General features: G+C 48.5%; 1 protein-coding gene and 1 non-coding gene across 2 annotated transcripts; both read right to left on the bottom strand.

Moving 5' to 3' along the window:
- Window positions 1–440: 440 nt before the first annotated feature.
- Window positions 441–24,142, bottom strand: LOC135818569 (uncharacterized). The gene is made up of 15 exons (XM_065331968.1): window positions 23,652–24,142; window positions 19,815–19,916; window positions 18,409–18,546; window positions 17,092–17,187; window positions 15,950–16,090; window positions 14,809–14,997; window positions 14,133–14,188; window positions 12,873–12,971; window positions 10,596–10,653; window positions 6,396–6,456; window positions 5,511–5,665; window positions 4,111–4,164; window positions 2,409–2,455; window positions 1,981–2,127; window positions 441–1,032 (listed from the first exon to the last, which is right to left on the bottom strand). The coding sequence occupies exons 1-15, from the start codon at window positions 23,775–23,777 to the stop codon at window positions 615–617; spliced, it is 1,887 nt and encodes a 628-aa protein (XP_065188040.1). The 5' UTR covers window positions 23,778–24,142; the 3' UTR covers window positions 441–614.
- Window positions 9,934–10,007, bottom strand: Trnai-aau (transfer RNA isoleucine (anticodon AAU)). Its single transcript has one exon. It is a non-coding gene; the product is annotated as a tRNA-Ile (tRNA).
- Window positions 24,143–24,327: the final 185 nt, after the last annotated feature.

Raw genomic sequence — 24,327 nt, 5'->3', positions numbered from 1 at the left:
TGATTCACTACGTGTACTATGCTGAAGATGCTGAGAACAAAAACACACAACACACGCCAGCCACACCACGATGGTGTGTGCAGAGCAGTAAAACTGAACATGGGAGGGAGATAAAGTGTGTACTGTGTTGCCATGGTACCCACTGCTGCTGCAGCTGTACATACAGATATTACAGGTATGTTAACAGGAGAATGACGTCATGTCTGCTGCTAGTAATACTATTAGTCTTGAAGTAATGATGCGCTTACTTGCTTACAATAGGTCAGGAATACTAACACATATTCATAAGAACACAACACACACACATATATATACTATAAACAGCACTTGAGAACATACACACACACACACACACACACACACACACACACACACGCACACACACACACACACACACGCACGCACGCACACACGCACACTGTTCTTCAAAGACGTAAAACGAAATAAAAGAGCCCACAGGCGTTGCACGCAGAGTACACTCGACATGTTAGCAACACAACGCATCAAATGTTCTTGTCATCACTGCAGCTTGATTGCTCGTGGAAAGACCACGTGGCAATGAACACACACATACACAAGAAGTGTGTGTGTGTGTGTTTGTGTGCGCGCACGCATCATGCCAGAGGTCGTACGGCGAATAAAACAGATTGTGAGCGGCTGGATGGAATCAGGTCACTGCTACTGGAGCATTGTTGTATACTGGACTGAGGATACGGCGGGCTAGTAGGCAAGTTTGCTGCTGCTGACACTGCGTAAGTGGAGTTTTGCTGATCCTCTATTGATGGTGAGGGTGTACGACGGAGCAGTAACACTGTGCCTGGTGATGAACAGGGTTCATGCTCATGCTGCTGCTGCTGCAATTTGTCCATTTCGTCCAATGTAGCAGCAGCTGGTGGCATTGATGGTGGCAGCGACGTTGCTTCAGCCGTAGTGTCTTCTGGTGGCTGGATGCTCGATGGATGTGGTCCAAGGATGGTGACGGCGGCCACCATTGCACGGTGGCATATCGAGTCAAACGTCACTCCCAGCAGCCTACACACGTGTGCAAGAGAAGATACACACACACACACACACACACACACACACACACACACACACACACACACACACACACACACATACACACAGGCATGCACAGACACAGGCACAGTTTTACACACATGGATAGGACACAAGGATGACACGATAGGACGCATGGATAGCAACACAAATGGATAGCACAACACACATGCTGTTCACACGCAACATGTGCATACACATCATGTATGCACAAACATGGACAGGCACACTCAATGCTCACTGTCGAGTCGGGAGCGACAGGGACTGTCCCCGGTGGGTGTCTTCACCAGCCGTATTTCGTTAATTTATTAGTATGCTGACAATGGCCACACACACACACACACACACACACACACACACACACACACACGCACACACACGCATGCACACACACACACGCACACACACGCACACTCACACACACACACACCTTTGACCATTGACGCCCATCGCCAGAGGCGATGATAGCGATGCTACGGCAGAAGCCATAGCAACTTGTGCTGGGATTGCACCATTCAACAGCTTGCAAGGCTGAAGAATTGACCGTCACTATTCAGCCTGGTCTACACCATACAGCTATTTGAAGTGACATTTTCTGGCCAGTGAATCCCTGTTTTTGGTCTTTTTTCTTCTTCTTTTCTTCTTTTTTCTTTTTTTTCCCGCACACACATCACACCACATACTCCGGCATGCACTGGCTGTTGGTAACCACCCAGGAGAATGAAAGAAAAGTCAGGAAGAGTCTGAGAAAGAAAAAAGACGTGTGTGACCATAATCGTCGGGAATCGAACCCGCAACCTATCGATTGGAAATCGCTGCACATACCACTGCACCATATGGGACACACACACACACGCACACACACGCATGCACACACACACTCACACGCGCGCACACACAAGCGCACACACACACACTTACCGAAGACAGACCAGCTCCAGCACTGCCGTGACAACAATCACAGTATACTTGGCCAAGTCATGGAACGGAACATGTTTAATCACAAACGTCACTGTGATCGGCATGGCAACGATAACACAAATGAGTAATGACGAGCGTAAACCTTGCCTACAATAAAACACCGGACAGAAACCAACAACTGATGAATACACAGGGGTGGACGTCATGGTTGAGAGAGAGAGAGAGAGAGAGAGAGAGAGAGAGAGAGAGAGAGAGAGAGAGAGAGAGAGAGAAAGAAAGAAAGAGAAAGAGAGAGAGAGAGAGAGAGAGAGAGAGAGAGAGAGAGAGAGAGAGAGAGAGAGAGAGAGAGAGAGAGAGAGAGAGAGAGAAGAGGCACAGCGAACTAGAAAGCAAAAACTGAACACAGAGTGAGCAAGGCAAATGCTTACATAGTTGTGCAGGAGAATTTGAAGCGTCGAGTTCGGTCAAGCACGTACTGAACACGTAACATCAGCACAAGAGCACACACACACGCACCGTACACACACACACACACGCACCGTACACAAGAACACTCATTAAAACTAATTTCATACTGAGCCTGAGTACAATCATGATGTAGATCTACATGATATTGTACTACTGTTCCCAGCCACTATACTACAGTACAGTACAGTACAGTACAGCACTGCACTGTACTGTACTGCACTGCACTGCACAGCATTGCACTACACTGCACAGCACTGCACTGCACACAGTGCACACAATTTACGTCCAGGGAATACATGACACAATTGTAGAGATTTGGACAAAAACAGGTGATAACTGAAAACAGGTGGTTGTTGAAACCAAGTGGCCACGAGACTACTTGGCAGCAGCGGCAGTGGACAAGAGTATCATCAATGTACAGACACTGCCAGTCAGTACTCCATAGTATCATCAATGTACAGACACTGCCAGTCAGTACTCCATAGTATCATCAATGTACAGACACTGCCAGTCAGTACTCCATAGTATCATCAATGTACAGACACTGCCAGTCAGTACTCCATAGTATCATCAATGTACAGACACTGCTGGGTCAGTACTCCATAGTAATCTGATAAGACGTACCCCCAGGATGGGCAGTAGGAAAGTGTTCTTTAAAAAAGTATCCAAGTTGCAGTGCCGCTCATCGGCTCATCCCCTAATTCAGCCGTGTCACTCAAGTTTGTGTCTTACATTATTTCACAGCCTAGTGTTGACAGGTCTAGGGCTGCACAACGTCCAGTGGCGTGTACTTGAGCAACGCCACGGGATTTCATTTAGCAACACTGTACTTCTTTGGGGCCGTCCACAATTATCCATCTTTTACACGAAGAGAAAAAAAGTTTTGTTTTAACATGGGTGGGTGGGTTAAGGTGAGTTTCGTTTCGAAAAATATTCATATGTGAGATATCAAGGCATTCTTGCTGTCAAGTCAATCTATTTTCCGTTCAGGGGGGTGGGTGGGTGGGGAAGGGTCCTAAGTAAACTTTTTTTCGTTTCGTGAAAATTATCGATAATGCCGGATATCCCCTTATCCCAACACACTTGAGTATGTATAAATATACTGGTGTGCTCCGGACACTGTGATGACTGCACAAAGCAAGAGAGTAGGTATGTCTTTATCAGAGTACCGGTATGTACAAGACGTGTGTTCCACTGTACATGTACGGGAGAATATGTAATCGATTCTTGTCCACTGCTGCCACCAGCACCAGCACCGCCGCCGCCACCACCACCACCACCACCACCAGCACCACCGCCAGCACCACCACCACCAGCACCACCACCACCAGCACCACCACCGCCACTACCACCACCACCACCACTACCACCACCACCAGCAGCAGCAGCACCACCACCAGCACCAGCACCACCACCACTAGCACCACCACCGCCGCCACCAGCACCACCACCACTGCAGCACTGATACTCAGCAAACCTGCACTGATATCTCTGATAGAACATGGCTCTTGTAGTCTCAGGGCAAACGCTGCAGTACAAAGGGTCCCGGCCCCTCAAACAAAATGCAACAGCTACATTAGCCATAGAAATGCACGAGGAAGATAACAGCTGATGCAAAAGAAGAAGAAAAAAACACGTTGCATCTTGAGCAATTACACTCACAGGCTTCTTGCAGATGTCACACTGAGGGACCTTGCGCTGAGACAACTCTCCTTGCTGCTCATATCGACACAGACACACAGACACACACAAACACATACAGACACAGAGACACACACACAAACACAGAGACACACACACACAAACACACAGACACACACACAGACACAACACAAACACACACAGACACAAACACACACAGACACAACACACACAGACACAAACAGACACAAACACAGACATGGACACAGGGAAGCACAGAAGCACAGAACTTCATTTTAGAACGATGCACGGCTAGACAGACAACGTGCCAGCATGCTGACGTGCAATCAAAGTTAGTACCAAACGCAAGAATTCAACACAAGCTACAATGAACGGGCAATCAAAAGCAATCCTGCGCTTTGGTTTTCAAAGAAAACACACCATGTACCACACACACACACACACACACACACACACATCACTGATCACTAGGGTTATGCCATATCCCACACATCACTGATCACTGGGATAAGGAATATGATTATATCCCATGTCAGAGTGGTGAGCATGTGAACCAGGTATCACCCCCCCCCCCCCCCCCCCCGCCCTCTTTTGGGCGCCACACACACACACGCGCGAATCAGATATCCCCCCCCCCCCCCTTCTTCCGGGCGCCACACAGACACATACGTGAATCCAGGCGCGTCGGAACGACTTTGGAAGTGGGGCGGCCATGGAAGGGGGGTCCGGGGGTCCTCCCCGGGAAAAAATTTCAAAAATTAAAGCCAATTGCAAGCATTTCCGGGCATTTGGTGCCATTTCAGTGTACGGTAACTACAATGAAAGACTTTCTGATTCTGCAAAAAACCAAGAAGATGCTACAATCGGGGACAAACATTACCCTCCCCCGGGAAAAAAATTCAAAAATTGAAGCCAATTGCAAGCATTCCCATCCCAGGCATTTGGTGCCATTTCAGTGTACATGGACTTTTGATTCTGCAACAAACCACGATCGGGGACAAGGATTTGCCACGTTTGCGCTGAGATCACCGCGCTTTGTTGCAGTGTGCTAAAAAAAAAAAAAAAAAAAAAAAAAAACGGCCGAAAAAGTGGGGCGGCCCGGCCGGTGCGGTTCCGACGTCCTTGGAATCACATATCTCCCCTCCCCCCCCCCCCCCCCCCACCACCACCATGTACCCACATACTCTCTGCAGCTACAGTGCATAGAACTGCATTGTCTAGCACTGCCTACACTACCTGATGTCAGCTATCAGTACATTACACAGTCTAGCACTGCATACACTAGCTGATGTCAGCTATCAGTAAGTCATTACACAGTGTAGCAGCACTGGCTGATGTCAGCTACTACAGCACTGCATGTACAACACTACTAGTACAGTACATGACTGTATAACACTAACCTCCAGTAGCCATCGCTTCAAGCAGTTGTGATGCACAGCAGCCGTGCCTCCCTTGCAATCACACGGGCAGATCAACGGTCCGGACTCGCCACTTTCCACATCATAGCAAATCCAGCACTCAAACTCATCGGTGCTACATTGCTGCGCACGATTCGCTGTACATCGGTAGACATCATCAACACCAGGCAAACAGCATGGTTTCAGACACAGCGAAGCAAGAGAGGGGATTCAATCTGCCTCAGATACGCCAGACCACTACTACTATGTAGACAAAGAATTCAAGCTATCACTGTGCTGCAGGAGGCTAGTAGTGATAACAGAATTAGTGTGAATTAGAGACAGCAGGGTGCTCTGTCGCTCTCTTTCGTGAAACCGGGCGCTTTCGCAGCAGTACTTTCCACTACAGGACTGTCGGGCGCCGAAGAAAGGAGCGCCGGGAAATGACCAGGCTGGAATTTCACCAAGCAACAAGAACGGCCTAGGCTAGGAGGCTGACCCCCCCCCCGAGCTCTTCGTCGACCGATGGTACTGCACTGGTAGTCAGTTGGGAGTGTAGAGGTCTCTCAATCAAGCAGACTTGCAGGCTGTGCAGACACACTAAAGTCCTGGCCAGAGAAATTCAACCTCATGAATAAAGTAGCGCTGGCCTTAGCACCACACACACACACACACACGCACACACACGCACACACACACACGCACACACACACACTACCCTGCACACTTGGGTGCGGCGCTACTTTATTCATGATGCGGTTAAATTTCTCTGGCCTGACCTGTACACACTGTACACATGCATGGCTGATCACTTGCACGATAAGAGAAGATCAATTGCAGCAGAGCGAAACAACATTGAGCAAAGACTCTACAAGCTTCCTGCCATACCTGATACACGGCGAATGGTGCTACCGTAAGACCGTTGGTTCTCAGCCGATAAAGCGGCATACTGCAGAGAAGAAACCAAGAACAAGAACAAGAACAGCAGCAGCAGCAACAGCAGCAGAAACAACAGCAGCAGAAGCAGCAACAGCAGCAGAAACAGCAGCAACAGCAGCAGAAACAACAGCAGCAGAAACAACAGCAGCAGAAGCAGCAACAGCAGCAGAAACAGCAGCAACAGCAGCAGCAACAGCAGCAGAAACAACAGCAGCAACAGAAGCAGCAACAGCAGCAGAAACAACAGCAGCAGAAGCAGCAACAGCAGCAGAAACAACAGCAGCAGAAGCAGCAACAGCAGCAGAAACAAGAGCAGCAGAAGCAGCAACAGCAGCAGAAACAAGAGCAGCAGAAGCAGCAACAGCAAATGTTTCATTAGCTTAGGCAGAAGTAGAAGTAGTTTACACACAAGTTGTTTGCAGTTCCAATTTCCCGCATTTGTCCTCACAACTTCCCTTATTGGGCGGGTGTTGCTGTTTGAACCGTTCGCAGTGAGTTGACGACACGGCCGGGGAAACGTGAACTCACATGCCTGCCAGCATAACATTGGCGTAGTGTGTGAGACTGAATAGAGTCAAGTACACTCTTCTATCAAACTCAAACTCAAATACTAGTACTGGACCGTCAAGTAGCACAAGGGCTCCCCGTCTCGCCAGAACGCCCCATCTTGATTTTACAGCCAGGAAAAGGAAAACTGTATGGCAGAGTGTTACTAAGGGGCCTTCTGTAAATACCGATATCTATATAGAAACGAAAACTAGTCGTTTCTCTTCAACCCCCCTCCCCCTACCTAAGAAACGAACACATGCAAATGGTACATAGTATCGATATTTTTGGTCCTTTTTTCTGGACATGCTCACGCATGCAAAATGTACATCGATGTTTTTCGAGAAACGAACAGGCGCTCAACCCCCTCCCCCCTAAACGACTAGTTTTCGTTTCTAAACAAATATCTATATTTACGGATGGCCCCTAAGTGTGTATGGTGTACTAAGGTCTCACACCGTATGTTCTTGTGTGGCGCTCGCATCCACTCGACTCACTGCGTATGTTCTTGTGTGGCGCTCGCATCCACTCGACTCACACCGTATGTTCTTGTGTGGCGCTCGCATCCACTCGACTCACTGCGTATGTTCTTGTGTGGCGCTCGCATCCACTCGACTCACTGCGTATGTTCTTGTGTGGCGCTCGCATCCACTCGACTCACTGCGTATGTTCTTGTGTGGCGCTCGCATCCACTCGACTCACACCGTATGTTCTTGTGTGGCGCTCGCATCCACTCGACTCACTGCGTATGTTCTTGTGAGGCGCTCGCATCCACTCGACTCACTGCGTATGTTCTTGTGTGGCGCTCGCATCCACTCGACTCACTGCGTATGTTCTTGTGTGGCGCTCGCATCCACTCGACTCACTGCGTATGTTCTTGTGTGGCGCTCGCATCCACTCGACTCACACCGTATGATCTTGTGTGGCGCTCGCATCCACTCGACTCACTGCATATGTTCTTGTGTGGCGCTCGCATCCACTCGACTCACTGCGTATGTTCTTGTGTGGCGCTCGCATCCACTCGACTCACACCGTATGTTCTTGTGTGGCGCTCGCATCCACTCGACTCACTGCGTATGTTCTTGTGTGGCGCTCGCATCCACTCGACTTACTGCGTATGTTCTTGTGTGGCGCTCGCATCCACTCGACTCACACCGTATGTTCTTGTGTGGCGCTCGCATCCACTCGACTCACTGCGTATGTTCTTGTGTGGCGCTCGCATCCACTCGACTCACTGCGTATGTTCTTGTGTGGCGCTCGCATCCACTCGACTCACACCGTATGTTCTTGTGTGGCGCTCGCATCCACTCGACCCACTGTGTATGTTCTTGTGAGGCGCTCGCATCCACTCGACTCACTGCGTATGTTCTTGTGTGGCGCTCGCATCCACTCGACTCACTGTGTATGTTCTTGTGTGGCGCTCGCATCCACTCGACTCACTGCATATGTTCTTGTGTGGCGCTCGCATCCACTCGACTCACACCGTATGTTCTTGTGTGGCGCTCGCATCCACTCGACTCACTGCATATGTTCTTGTGTGGCGCTCGCATCCACTCGACTCACTGCGAATGTTCTTGTGTGGCGCTCGCATCCACTCGACTCACACCGTATGTTCTTGTGTGGCGCTCGCATCCACTCGACTCACTGCATATGTTCTTGTGTGGCGCTCGCATCCACTCGACTCACTGCGTATGTTCTTGTGTGGCGCTCGCATCCACTCGACTCACACCGTATGTTCTTGTGTGGCGCTCGCCTCCACTCGACTCACTGCGTATGTTCTTGTGTGGCGCTCGCATCCACTCGACTCACTGCGTATGTTCTTGTGTGGCGCTCGCATCCACTCGACTCACTGCGTATGTTCTTGTGTGGCGCTCGCATCCACTCGACTCACTGCGTATGTTCTTGTGTGGCGCTCGCATCCACTCGACTCACTGCGTATGTTCTTGCGTGGCGCTCGCATCCACTCGACTCACTGCGTATGTTCTTGTGTGGCGCTCGCATCCACTCGACTCACTGCGTATGTTCTTGTGTGGCGCTCGCATCCACTCGACTCACTGCGTATGTTCTTGTGTGGCGCTCGCATCCACTCGACTCACTGCGTATGTTCTTGTGTGGCGCTCGCATCCACTCAACAGGTAAACTGAGTATGGATTGATTGCACACAGAGGAATGTGTGTACAAGATAAGTGTGGAATGACCTACGGACAGGACACCACCTCTACAACACGACCACGAAAGGGACGTGCTGGTGTGGAGCTGTCGCAGTACTTAACAGTACACTGAAACTGATGACTTCTGTTTGTGGATCATATGTGGGTGAAAGTTGTGTTCCGCTCTTCCCTTGCGCCAGCCAAAACGTTTTGAAACACTGCGGTCTGACACGTGATCAGTGTTTTTTCAGAACCCGTGCTCGAGTGGTGGTCAGAGCGAGTTTCCTACAGTTTCGGTGTAACCGGACCTAACTGTATGGTGTGGCATGGTATTTTAATTTTAATTCACCAATCGAACAGGCATAGCTGCCTTCTTGCCGGGATGGCCAGAGCCAACTACGGCTCCTACTAATTGATGAATATTGTATACTGGACTAATTTCACTGGGGGGGGGGAAGGAGATGATGACCTTCACTTCCTCGCATACTCTTATTACTTGCTTCTATGATGTTTATATGCACGCATACACGTTTGCTCTCACGTAACAGGGCTTGCTGCCCGTTCAATTCTGCGAATTAAAATAAAACAACCAACCAACCAAGGATAAAATAAAAAATAAATAAATAAATTCGACGGGGTTCGCGTACCGGGCAGGTCAAGAACAAGGATTCGTACAACTCCCTGGTCAAGCCGTTCCGCTTCCGTGGGAACCAAGGATAAAAGAAATGTAAAAGACTCAGCCAATACGAATACATACACGTAAACATAGCTCGGCGATGAAAAAAAAGGTGTGCTCCCAGCAGGGCTCGAACCTGCAACATTCGCGTTATTAGCACAACGCTCTAACCGACTGAGCTATGGGAGCTCATACACGTGTGCACTGAACATACAGACTGTGAAACGGGAGTGTTTGTGCGCGGTGTGATGACCACCTAAAACATACAACCGCGCATAGACAGTAGACGTCACAGCTGCCAACCAACTGGGTCTGTTTTCCGTATTGCGACTTTCGATTTTCTGTATTTCGCGGTGTTTTTGCGTACTGCCAAACATGTTTTTTGACACTCACTTGTTTGTCGGTGGATGGATTTGCTAGTGCAAAACATGTGTGACTTGTAACACGGCATGATTTGTTGGTGCTACATGTAGTCGAAGCACAGCATGCACTCGTTTTGGTACAGGGATACTAATCGCTCAGCTTGCGCTTGCCATGCCTCTACATACATAGCTGTAGCTGATCGATCCTCTTCAATTTTCTGTATCATCTTTAATACTCAAATTCCGTAGTGCGGACGAAGGAATGATTTTCCGTACAAATACGGAAAACACGGAAGGTTGGCAGCACTGGTAGACATGTAGCAACGCAGATAAGTGGACACATGTGCACAGGAGATGCCAATACACCATGTACATTATACTCAAGTAGCTACCCGGTCTGCAAGTTTGGCCCTACCTCGCCACTTGTCGTGTCTAAGACTTGACGGGGGTTCAGGATCCACAGTGTTTCCGGTCTGGTGAGCACACACACGTACACACACGCGTACACACACATTTTTATAATATTCCACTGTATGTCTGTGGATGCAGCTAATCAAGTTCCCAAGCGTTGTCAGCCTACACGGCAGCACGGTGTGAAGTACAGCTAATAGACCAATCCCGAAAAGATTGTCTGGGTTCGAAAGGGGGCATGTCAACTGAGAGTACACTGTACAACACATACATGCACTACCTGATCAGCATGCGGCACAGGACGTGTTTGATAGTTTGCGTGTGAATGCGAGGGTAAGTACACGGTTTTCTCGTTAGTTGCATGCAAGAGAGACGATGCGACAGAAAGCAAAGCCCTTTGTAGTTTTCTCTCTCGCACTGGTAATGGTCTGCTTTTGGAGTTGAAATGCTAAGACATAATCCTTGTTTCGCTCTTCTGTGTAGTGTGAAGAGGTCAACGAACATGTAGAGCTCACTTTGATGAAGAAGGCAGGCTGTGAGCGCTGCGGCTCAAAGCGATAGGTCCTACATCTTACGAGATATTTCGAGTGCTATTGTTTGTTGCGAGCGCTTCGTCTTCGATGAGTCCTGCCTCTTTCCTGGCAGCTGCCCTCCTATAAGACCAACCACGAAGTGACTGTACTCATCTGCAGCCGATCAATGTTATATTGCACAAGAAGATAGCGTTTTCGCCAAGCCAGTGCCCCGCCAAAGACCATAGCCGTGTCACACCGTCGGAACGAGTTCATGATGAGAAACATCATTCGCGCGAGCGCGATGAAGAACTATTTCGAAAGACAACATAGTCTTTACCCCCGGGACGACAACTATGCGCACGTCCTGCAAGGGGAGAATGTCACCAGCGACATCAACGAAGACGACGGCAGTACTTCGAAACCTGGAGTCAGCGGACGTCGTCAAGCTCCTCCGCGACCCGGTACATGTACAATAGGTGACATGTCGACACGAGCTTGCGGAAACACGGTATACACTGTAGTAATGTTGCGAGAGTTTGCGGAAGGAGTCCAAGTCGGGAAATCCATCAGCTCCAAAAGCTACCTGTAGGTGGGCGATGAGACTCCAGCTTCAGACTACAACAGTCAGGACTTGTAAATAGTTGAACTTTGTGAAGCAGCAGATCGAGAAGTTAGCTGAAATGGTAGCTGTTGCAGTATGTCGGCGCTATGTAGCTTGCATTTTTTTACGGAGAGTCAATCGCCACGCGAATGTTTCTCTCCTCACCGAGAGCTAGCTGGCCTCCAAACTCCGTCAGGGTCTGCCTAAGGTACCGAAGGTCCTTTGACTAGCTGCTGGAAGGACTCCATCAAATCCTTTAGCTTCAGCTCGGCGAGCAAAAGTCTCTCTCTCCGCCGCCATGAGCCGACACACACAAACTGAATACAAAACGATGCATTTCACACGTGCTGGCTTGCACGCGTGCCCCCTTTCACGAACCCAGACAATCTTTTCGGGATTGGTCTATTAGCACCGTGAAGTACGACTGATCCCCCCCCCCCCCCACCCACACCGTGAAGTACAGCTGATCCCCCCCCCCCCCCCCCACACACATACCGTGAAGTACAGCTGATCCCCCCCCCCCCCCCCCCACACACATACCGTGAAGTACAGCTGATCCCCCCCCCCCCCCCCTCCCACACACATACCGTGAAGTACAGCTGATCCCCCCCCCCCCACACATACCGTGAAGTACAGCTGATCCCCCCCCCCCCCCCCCCCCCACACACATACCGTGAAGTACAGCTGATCCCCCCCCCCCCCCCCCACACATACCGTGAAGTACAGCTGATCCCCCCCCCCCCACACACACAACAGCTGATCCCCCCCCCCCCCCCCCCCCACACACACACACACCGTGAAGTACAGCTGATCCCCCCCCCCCCCACACACACCGTGAAGTACAGCTGATCCCCTCCCCCCCCCCCCCCCACACACACACCATGTCGCTTCCCACCTGGTTTTTCGGCAGGGGGCGGGAATTAGATCATTTCAGTCACGTGCAGTACAATGTGCAACAAAGCAGAAGATCAGACTTGGCATGCGGGACTGTGCACATTCTCATCCTGCTCTGGCACATATTGTGTACAGCAGTGCATGCGTCAGTTCAACACCATATTTCACTGTATACACCGAAGTCGCTTCACAGGCGGAAATTCGACAGGGGACGGAAATTAGAACGGGGGTGGATCAACGGCACTTTTCGGTACATGCCCTCACTCCTTACCGCTTGCAGTTCCACAGCGCGCATGGAAACCAGATGACGACGGCGATGTCCGTCACACGACTGACAATGTTGAACAGGTCACGGTTAAAAAAGCGACTCCTGAATGTCAAAAACCACAACAACAAAAATGAACGGTCCCATCTTCAACTGAGTAGACAAGAAGCAGGTAATATAGAGAGCAGAGAGGATGGAGTTAGATTTTTTTGGTTCCTCTTTTTTCATTTCCTTCTCTATCTCTTAATTTGCTAAATCCTATATATAGGATTTTGGTCATATTTTTCAACTCAAAATGGGTGTGGCATGAGCATAGGGAAATGTATGTGACCAATTCTTCCGCGTTATGTCTTAGTCGATATGGAGAGTTGAATAAGATATTTTTTTCAAATACTAACATCTAAGGCTCATCTCCTTGCGCAATATTTCTAAGGCCTGTGCCCTATTTTTTGAATCCTATATATAGGATTTGAGATTTTACTGGATCTTGTTTTATCCTTAAAATTGGTAGTTTCACGACGGCATGTGCGATATGTCGTCATGAAACCACCCCGTGCCACACCTGTAATGTTCTTTTGCACATTCACTGCTTCAGTCCTTCCCATGACACCAGCTGAACAATGCTGCTCAAAATTCCAATCCTTGCTCAAAATGGGTATTCATGATGTCCTATGAACCTAAAAAGTAAACATCCATGCCTCAAACATATTTACAGCTTCTAATAAAACCATTATGCTCTTATTATGGGTCATGAATGACTCATGATGACCAATAACAACGGCATAAAGGTCACGCATTTTCAAATCCTATATATAGGACTTTTGCCCAGCAAATTAAGAGATAAACATTGCAGCTGCAATTGCAATTCTCAATTTTATCAATTTTGCTTTTCCCTTTTTGAATTCTTTGCCCTTCTTGCATGCACACTTTTGATGGATTTGTGCGTTCAATAAAACACGACGTTTCAGTAGAGAGGACTTTAAGAGTTGAAAGTGTGACGAGTCCAAAGTTTTACGATTTGAAGAAAAATTTCCCACTTAGCTGGCACAAAGTTTAACGACTCTGCCAGCACACAGCTGTCTTCTATTTCTCTAGTACAGAGGAGAGAAAGAATACCATACGATTCTTGAGTTAACGATGGATTCTTTGAATTTCTTTCTTGTTAAAACGTTAGACTTTGTGCCCCGTTAGAAATTCAACTCTTACAGTATTCTATGACATGGTCTGAATTTCTACCTGAATAATAATTATATTGACCACACTCACTCAGGTGGGAAGAAGTGACTGGAGAAGTCAATTACCAGTAACGTTACCACACTCAGCTGGGAAAACAAACAAACACACACACACACACACACACACACACAAACACACACACACACACACACACACACACACACACTCACACACACACACGCGCACACACACACACACGTACACACACACACACGCACACACCACACACGCACACACACACACTCGCACACACTCGCACACACACACACACAAATGCCCACACAGAAATCCAGCAGATCAGTACACGTGAGGACAAGCACAGCTACAGTCAAACTTCAGATCCAAGAGTTGTAAAATGTGTATTTTTTATAGCCAAGATACTACTGTGTATCTAAGGTCACACAACTGTCACATGACTGTCACATGATTGGTACAACACAATGCAGGGTACTCAGAAGTACATGTACTGCATATCCAATGCAAAGAGAAAGGTTGTTACATCCAGGGTATCATGGGTAGCTTCAAAGCAGCTGATGAATACTGTGGAGAATCCATAAATACAAATACCTGATAATTGCCGGATGATCATAGTGATACGTGAAACTCAGAGTTGCGACACAGCTTCCAATCTCTCTTGTGCAAATACAAATAGAAAAGACCAATGATGCACACTGCCTTGCTGCTTTGCAACGTTCTCCAGTCCTACCTGGAATATTCCCTGGAAGAAGACGCCAGCCCGGGAGAGGCTGAGCTGCGTGGTGTTGACACGGCAGTCTTCCGTTTTGAACGCTCCAGTCACTTTGTAGAACATGCGCACGCCGTAGAAGAGGAAGAACGCTACGCACAGCAGCTGCACAATGGCAAACACCAGGTAGAAGATGCGGTGCACAAAGGCCTGTGACAAAACATGCACATACGCACACCCACGCATACACACACATACATACACACGCGTGCAAATACGGACACAGACACACAAGAGAGAGAGAGGGGGAAAGAAGACAATGAGTGAGCAGGAGAAAGAGATAGAGACAGGTAGATAGATGGCCTCTGATGATCGCCTAGTGTGTGAAACTCAGAGCCACAACGCAATTTTTCCTCTTCTACTTGGTGATACTGTAGCAGACATGGAAATCCAGTCAATTGACCGGGGCCGGCGCCCTCAGAACGCTGCGTGCAGTGCACATATTGTTGATCCGATGCGACCAGGGCGCTACATCGCATAAATGCATGTGTGTACCGCTGATCCACGGCTGCATGGCCAGCGCTCTGGGGCCGCTAGAAGTGCGACCGGATTTCCATGTCCACGACAGTAGATAGATACTTGAAACCTGGGTATACCCACTTACGTAGATAGATAGATAGATAGATAGATAGATGGGAGAGAGAGGGGAGAGAGAGAGAGAGAGAGAGAGAGAGAGAGAGAGAGAGAGAGAGAGAGAGAGCTAGAGAGAGAGAGTGAGGGTGAGAGAGAGAGAGAGAGAGAGTGAGAGATAGATAGATAGAGAGTGTGAGAGAGAGAAAGAGAGAGAGAGTTTGTAACGCATTCTCGAGAGTACAAAACTGACACTTCAAAGTGACTTGAGGCAGAGAAACAACACTCGCATCACCGGCCATGCCAGGACTACACAGTACTTCACGGCACGCACACACACCCACACACACACACACACAGACACACACGCACACACGCACACACACACAGGCACACAGGCACACAGACACAGACACACAGACACACACGCACACACACACACACACACACACACACAGACACAGACACGCACACACGCACACACACACACAGTGTACTCACACGCACTATCAACAAAGACAAAGCAGCATACCTGTTCATCAGCTGGGAGAGCAGCAGTTAGCACAATCATCAGGAAGAACGATACCCACAGGGCCACGTTGAAACCGACATAGAAGAGAAAAGATTTCTTTATGGAGTGCGTCTCAGACGACGGGACTTCCAGATAGTACCTCTGAAATTACACATGAAAAACAAAACAGTTTCACTACACGGCACACATTACATCGAAGCGTATCCACTATCAAAAGCGTCTGTCACAGAAGGGTGCCAAATAGTTTTAACTGGAGTTCGATTAAAAACACTTTCCCTTCCCCGAACAAAACGCAAGCATAACTACACAGTAGCTTGAGAGTGGTACTTGCAAGAGAGTGATCATTGAGTAGCTATGGTTGTACATGTACATGGTCACAAGGAACCCTATTGCGGCTTTTTTACGGTAGTCAGGGTGGTGGCGTTCCCACAGGCTGCTGGCATGAAGAAGAAAAAAAGAAGGTTTCAGGCCTTTTCAGCACGGCCATACACGCAGAACAGCGATGCAAACAGATACCGGTGGCTCCAACATAAGAGCTGGCTGGACAAAAAGGGGGGGGGGGGGGAGATGAGCGGGAGCACTTCGACAACCTGATCACCTGCTTGTTTCGACAGACATCGGTGGTGAGAGTTTCTAATCTATTGACGCTTTAATAGTCAAAGAATGTTTCCTCGCTATGGACTACGGTGTTGTGAATGTGGGCCAAGAGCGCAGTGTGGAGAGGTGGACAGTTCAAATAATTTTCAAATGCCAGAGTTGGTCACTACTTCTGAGTTGCGTTTCAATCCATGACTGCAAGCCTTGTTAGGCAAGATAACAACTTACTTCCCCGAGTCACCGAGTAGATATGCTAATCCATGACTGCAAGCCTTGTTAGGCAAGATAACAACTTACTTCCCCGAGTCACCGAGTAGATATGCTAGTCCATGACTGCAAGTCTTGTTAGGCAAGGTAATAACTTACTTCCTCAAGTCACCGAGTAGATATGCTAATAAGGAGCCAAGGTTTTTGATATTGATATTATATTTTCAAGGATTCTCCAGAGGCAAATGGATGTCTATCAAAGGGAGTCTCCTGGGGAAAGGAAGTGAAGGTGGCTGTTATGAGAGAGGGAGGAAGGGACAAGTGTGATCGTAACTTACCTCCCCGAGCAGGCATGCTAGTAACGAGCCGAGCGTGATCAGAAACGGGTAGTAAACACTCTGCACATTGAGTGCAAACCCAGACGATAGGCCCTCCTGGCGACGACAACGACGACCACGTTCCCAACATACAACACACACACACAGCCACACGCAAGCGCGCGCACACACGAGAAGAATGCCATCAGAGAACACGGAGAAACGTGCACGGTATTCCCCCTAATCACCGGCTCACCCACCAGTAGGACAACAGTGCGTAATGGGCCATTCACACTACGCCCAGAACGTGGCGTACGTGACGTTTTCGTCCGGATAGCCATGACAACATGGAACGTGGCGGGAAAATCGTACCCCTGATACGAAAACGTAGACGACGTATCCAGACCCCTGTACCGAGTTTCGTTCTGGCGTTCCCAGCAGTTTGTGTCCAAAAGAAGCTGTACACACAGCTGTACGAGCAGCGTGTGCTGGCCTGTCTGAATGCACCTGCATGAAAACGTGACGCGTATTGTAACGTAGTATGAATAGCCTATAACACAGTGATGGTTTACTATACATCATGCACAGTACACGGTATTACTGTAAATTTCGACGTCAGGGACCTGATGGGTTTCAGGTGTAACTTAAAATTAGGCGACAAACATTCCCTTCACATTCTAGTACAGTACACACTTTTATGCCATGTAGGTGTAAACTAAATTGAGGGGCCTGAAATTTCTACTGAAATCACCGAAATTAAAGTTACACCGATACCCTGCTTGACAGTAATTCCAACTGTAGCTTTCACAAAGAAAACACGAGCACAGTGCAATGACAGGAACAAGAACAAGAGCAACACCAAAAACACCAATCTTGCACACACGGTAACGCCAGTCAAGGCGACCACTCGAACAAGGGGGCCACCTGTCCTAGAAGACCACTGAAACCAGGACCAAAGGGATGCTGTTTTCATTCAAATGACCCTGGATAAGGAGACCACCTGGTAACAGAGACCACGTTTTGAAGGTCCGTAGAGCAGCCGTCTTAGACAGGTTTCACTGTACATGTACTGTCAGTCTACACATGTTCAGCGTGTTAAAATTCCAGCCTGCATGGCTAAAAGTCTTTGGGGGCCAGCAGCGTGCACTGTTGACACTGGCACGGCATAACCTACTGCTATTGAAACATGTCACGGGAGTGTGACACTCTGCTGCTGCCACACTGGACAGAAAAAGAGCAGCCAGCTACCGCCCGCTCTTGGGTGTTATGAAGTCTAGCTGGGGTTAACGGCACTCGGACGGTGCAGAGTTTCCAGCGCAGTACGCGTGCAATTCATACCTGCATAATGAGAGAGAAAGCCCTGGATCCTGCCGCCAGCCAAGCGACAAAGTATAGCCACTTGTGAACTGTGAAGCGAAACGCCTCTCGCAGCCGATCGGTCTTGCTCTTTTGCGTGTCATGGTATATTGTCAACGCCTGCACGAGCACAAACGCACGCACCCCCCCCCCCCCCCCCCACACACACACATGCACACACATGCACACACATGCACACACACACACACACACACACACACACGTGGGCGCACACACACACACACACACGTGCACCACACACACACACACACACACACACACACACGCATACACACACGCGCGCCCAGGACAGTGTCTCACATCTGCAGAGTATGCACCTGGGCGGCAAGGAACAACGCCACCAAGACCTTGAGTCTTGACTACAATGCACTTCTTTGAAGTAGAATGGTGGAAAATTCAAATGTATGAAATGTATGCCTGTGTGTGTAAGTGGCAGTGTACGCCAAGAAAAAGACTTTGTATGCAAAGTGCAATGCTGGCCCGCAGAGAAATCCAACATCCAACCTCATGAATAAAGTAGCGCCGCGTTCGGGTGCACACTCAGTCACTGCACATAACAGGGTATGTAGTGCTAGGGCTGCGTAGCGCCCGGCACTATTTTATTCATGAGCTTGGATTTTCGAACAAAGTAGCGCCGCGTTCGAGTGCACGGCACAGTGTATGTAGTACTACGGCAATGCTATTTTATTCATGAAGTTGGATTTCTTAGGCCAGTACTGTCCATGATTTCGCAGTCCATGTACACGTAAAACCTGTATCCAGAGATCACCTGACTTAAGAGACCACCTTTCTTTACAGACCAGTAATCTCCGGCACCTAATCATGATTCAGCACACATTCATGTCAGACCTATGTAGAAAGACCACCTGCCCTAAGAGACCACCTTTCTTTAGAGACTGGTAATCATCACATTCATGTCAGACCTGTGTAGAAAGACCACCTGCCTTAAGAGACCACCTTTCTTTAGAGACCGGTAATCATCACATTCATGTCAGACCTGTGGAGAAAGACCACCAGTCTTTAGGGACACCGGTTTCTCTGCAACATGGCCCTGGGGGTGGTGGCTGAACACAGGTTTGTCTAGTGGAAAGCTCGAAACATTTTCTCCAGCCATGCATCACATACGTATGAAGAGGTTGGCAAGCCATAGTCTTGTCATAATCAAAAGTCTAGCATACGGTGCTGTACCCTCCCTCGCATCGCCTCATCGAGCACTCTTTCCGGTTAGCGTGCACGTTATCTGCCCTCGTGTAAAGACCTTTTTATCAGTCAGAGCAGTGAGTGCCGCGACCTGGGGAGTCCGGATTAGGGGAGTTTTCCAGGACATGTAGAAAAGCAGAATGCAGAAGAAACGTGAAGAGACTCACCAATTGCACAAAGGAGACCAGAGTGAGAAGGGTGAACACTGTGCCAAAGGTGACAACGTATGGATAGTTGGCACTGGCACACTCTCCGCCAGTCCATTGAACCTGAGACAGACAGACAGAGAGAGAGAGAGAGAGAGAGAGAGAGAGAGAGAGAGAGAGAGAGAGAGAGAGAGAGAGAGAGAGAGAGAGAGAGAGAGAGAGAGAGAGAGAGAGACAGAGAGAGACAGACAGAGAGGGGTTCAATTTGAACTACTAATTTCTCATGTCCCCTTCCGATCATAACTTTGCTTTCCCCGTGGTGAATCCGGTGATCTCAGACTTTGCGAAAAGCTGGCTCCATAAAGAGTACTCTTGCCCCACTTTCTAGCTATCACTACGTAAGAGAAGCAAGTACAAACTACAATACGTAGCATTGCAGCAGAGATGCGCCTCGACGGTATAGCACTGCGTAAGCGTTATCATCAACAGGGTGTATTACCATGGAAGAACACACTCAAATTAGAAATGCAGACTCCACACAATGCAGAGAGAGAGAGAGAGAGAGAGAGAGAGAGAGAGAGAGAGAGAGAGAGAGAGAGAGAGAGAGAGAGAGAGAGAGAGAGAGAGAGAGTGAGAGAGAGAGAGAGAGAGAGAGAGAAAGAGAGAGAGTGAGAGAGAGAGAGAGAGAGAGAGAAGAGAGAGAGAGAGAGAGAGAGAGAGAGAGAGAGAGAGAGAGAGAGAGAGAGAGAGAGAGAAAGAGAGAGACAGAGAGAGAGACAGAGAGAGACAGAGAGAGACAGAGAGAGAGACAGAGAGAGAGAGAGAGAGAGAGAGAGGGGGGAGAGAGGGGGGGAGTATGGAACGGCCATGCAGTTGCAATGTACTAGAAGTACATTCATCCACCATTCTGTTCTGAGCAACACATTGCATTGGATACACACTCATACCTCAGTTATTCAGACCCGAAAGTTATGGGCACTTCGGTCTACCGGGCACCCTTTGGGCGAGTTCAACGGAAATATTACTACTCTTTCGTCACTTTTCGTGGAAATAGTGACGTAATATGCCACATCTATGGCCTTTCCCCATGAAAATGTACGTGATTCGGAATTGCGGACATTTCAAAGTTACGGGCAGTGCCCGGTCCCGGACCGCCCGGAAAAAATGAGGACGAGTGTACTTAACTAAAGCCAGTATTGTGATGCCTACAGTCTTAGCCAAGGCAATACCAAGTACACTCGGACCTCATGATTTGGCCAAAATTTCTCAACTTGGCCAGATGCGTGAAATAGGCTCCAACGAATGTGAACAAAAATACCGGCATGGGAAATTTAGGAACCAAAAAGTAGTCGGTTTGGTGAGATCGTCGGAGACCAAGACTTTACACAGTATTCTATGTAACACAATAAGCACTACAGAGTGGTATCATCACACTTGATAATGACATCATCACATTAGATAAGGACAACATCACACTTGATAATGTTTGGTATGCATGTTGTGGATATCGAACACGCCTCACCGAATGGAGATGACTCCAGTCAGATCAGGAAAGTCCCGGCTGCACCAAGGCTGTCGCTGGGTAACAACAGGGGCTCACCACTTCACCGTATACTGTATAAGCAGAAATATTCGTCTGGAATTTAATTTCGTCTTTTTCGTCCAAGGAACGTTTGGACTAAAGTGCCGGACTAATGTCGATTTGTCCAGCTTTTCTATACACTATTATGATCCATGGACGAAATTTTCAACCGGACGAACTCCCTTTCTTAGGAGTTGGACGAAATTTTTGACCGACGAAATTTTCTGCCTCTACAGTACAATAAAACCTGGTTTAAGCGGCCACCCCACGGTGCAAGCAAAAGCAGTCGTTCTTTAGAACCAGGTGCCACAGCGTCTGTGTAGAACTGTAGGTGCATGGAAAAATGGTCGTTAAGAGCAGGTGGTCGCTAAACACAGAGGTCGCTTACACCAGGTTTACTGTAGAATGTCATGTACTTTCAGCCATTCTGCCATTCTACTATCCTTGCTCGCACCGAGCTCAACTTTGGTTGCAAAGACTCCCGCGAGTCCACTGACAGTTTTTCGAAATGTGGACACACAATGAGTCATACCTTTAGTTTACCTTGATTTTTATGATCTTGGGCTCCCTGGAAAGATCTCGCCAAGAGGAACAGTTTGAGCTCAAACTCAAGTCAACACACACGCGACGAGGCCAGCGCAGCAGCGACAACACTGGAAAAGTCTTGAAGATCAATCCTCATCGGCCATTTCACTCTCCTTGCTCCTATCAATCTCAATTCTTTTGGGAAGATTCACCAAGAGTACATGAAAACCAGAGTGTGCAGCTTGGGGACTTTTCTGCTATGGGTGTCTGTCACGGCGGAATTCCGTGATTACATCATATTTGGCGCAGATCTGAGGCGGGACATGGCGTAGTGCGTACAACTGAGCTGCAGTTGTGCAGAAAGAGACCCGCTTGAATCCTGCTTGTACGCACTACATCACTAAAATGATGTAATCACGGAATTCCGCCGTGACAGCAACCCATCCGAGCTGCACACTCTGGCTTTCATGTAGTCTTGGATTCACTCATGTCCCAAGCTGCATCCACGTTCCCATAGAAACATCCAGCGGAAATGGGGAAATCCCCAACTCAGTGACAGGCACACGCACTTTCCGAGCAAAGTGCCGTGACTCAACTTCAAAGAATCTTAGCACATCCATAGTACATCCCGCCGATTGCGGCGATGGAATGATACGAGCTTCCTCTTCGATTTAGATATTTCGATAGTCAAAAACGGTCAGATATTGACCAAGTTATGGTCGTTTGAAGTTTCGAACACATATGTTCGAAACTTGTATGGCTGGCCTGTAAAGGGTGAACTAAGGCTGTGTTTACATGAGGCGTTTCAACCCGGGTCAGATTTCAACCCGCCATGTACACAAAATGAATGGCACGTTTACATGACGCATTGCGCTTGACCCGGGTTGAAATTTCGCCCCGGGTTGATTTCAACCCTCCCCTTGGGGGGGGGGGGGGGGGGAAGGTTGAAATCAACCCGGTCGAAGATTCTGTGCGTATCTCGCGCCATGTTTGATCAATTTGAACAGCACTGTACATGCAAATTTCGCGCGAAAGGATTCACGTGACCATACGGAACTTTAGAAGTGGACTTTTGGCGGCATATCAGTATTTGACCCGGGTCAACTGTCTTCATGTAAACGCTCACCTATTTTGTCTATCGTACAGACTTTCAACGCGGGCTGAACTTGACCCGGGTTGAAATTTCTCATGTAAACACAGCCCAAAGGGTTAACTTGGATTGCCACACACACGACAGCATGAAGTACTGTAGCAGACATGGAAATCCAGTCGAATGACCGGGGCCGGCGCCCTCAGTGCATACAGAACGCTGCGTTCAGTGCACATGTATATTGTTGATCCGATGCGACCAGCGCGCTGCAGCGCATAAATGCATGCGTGTACCGCTTTTCCACCGGCTGCACGGCCAGCGCCCTGGGGCCGCTAGACGTGCGACTGGATATCTATGCCCACGACAGTACATAAAAAGAAAATCAAGTGGTCCGTGAACTGCGCCATAGTCTTTCAGAGCGTATATGTTCGAGCGCAACAGTGATTGTTGACTAGGTTCCTTTGCTCATGCGTTGGGTGTAAGCCAGCCATTACTTCAACAAATAAGAAGTTTAATCGATGGAAGAGCTAACCAGTCATTGCTAAGAAATGAGTAGATAAAAAAAGGGAATTGTCCTTTGGAAGTGTCATTCTATACTTCATTGTCTTTGTTTCCAATATTGGAGGGTAAACTGTTATCAGGAATTCATTAGGTTACCAACCTGACAGACACATGCTCCTTGGTTACAAACTCCATGACCAGAGCACTTGCTGGGGCAAGGCGTTGGTCCTAACCTGGTTGTGTTCACAAGCATTCCCACAGTGGGCCTTGAAGTTATCGTCGACATGCTACTGACCAACTTCGCTCATCAGCGATGCGGACACGTCCAGGAAAGCAAGGCCATCTCAGCTGACCATCTGGGAAACTATAATTATGTACTAAAGTGGCACAGAGATTCTGCTCTGGAAGCACGTAAAGTGTGTAAGACGAAAAATGGTTGCTTTCCGCAAGACAACGGCCGTCGTCACTGCTATACTCAAACAAAGGACGACTATTGGGCTGGCCGTTTGAGTCGCCACACTCTACTTCTGTACTAGCCCTGATGACAAATGATGTGATTGTCCCTTGGGAGTTGAGGCAAGAGAAACAAAACAAGTCTTACAACTCTCTTTCATGCAAGTCTTGTTCCTTTGAAAAGAGGCCTTCAAAAAACAGAAAATGTGCGAGAGACTGACATGATGCATGCCAGTGCATGCAGCGCAGTGACTGAGTCGAGTCTGTACTGTCAGTCCATGCACCATAGATCTACGTGCCTGGCCTGCATAATAATGCTGAATCTGCTGATATCATGATCCCTTCTGTTTCTGACGTCATGCTTCATGACCACAATCATGACG

This window comes from Sycon ciliatum, chromosome 5 (assembly GCF_964019385.1).
Source record: "Sycon ciliatum chromosome 5, ocSycCili1.1, whole genome shotgun sequence".
NCBI classification, from domain to species: domain Eukaryota; kingdom Metazoa; phylum Porifera; class Calcarea; order Leucosolenida; family Sycettidae; genus Sycon; species Sycon ciliatum.
Note: the sequence above shows the minus strand (reverse complement) of the source record. Positions and strands in the feature narration are given on the sequence as shown.

Coding starts and splice junctions, on each gene's coding strand:
- LOC135818569 (XM_065331968.1), bottom strand. CDS start 23,777: ATGTCGACGATAACTTCAAGGCCCACTGTGGGAATGCTTGTGAACACA. Junction 14,998..15,949: donor CTCTCCCAGCTGATGAACAG/GTATGCTGCTTT, acceptor GTTTTGTCACAG/GCCTTTGTGCACCGCATCTT. Junction 1,033..1,980: donor CTGGAGCTGGTCTGTCTTCG/GTAAGTGTGTGT, acceptor ACACGTGTGTAG/GCTGCTGGGAGTGACGTTTG.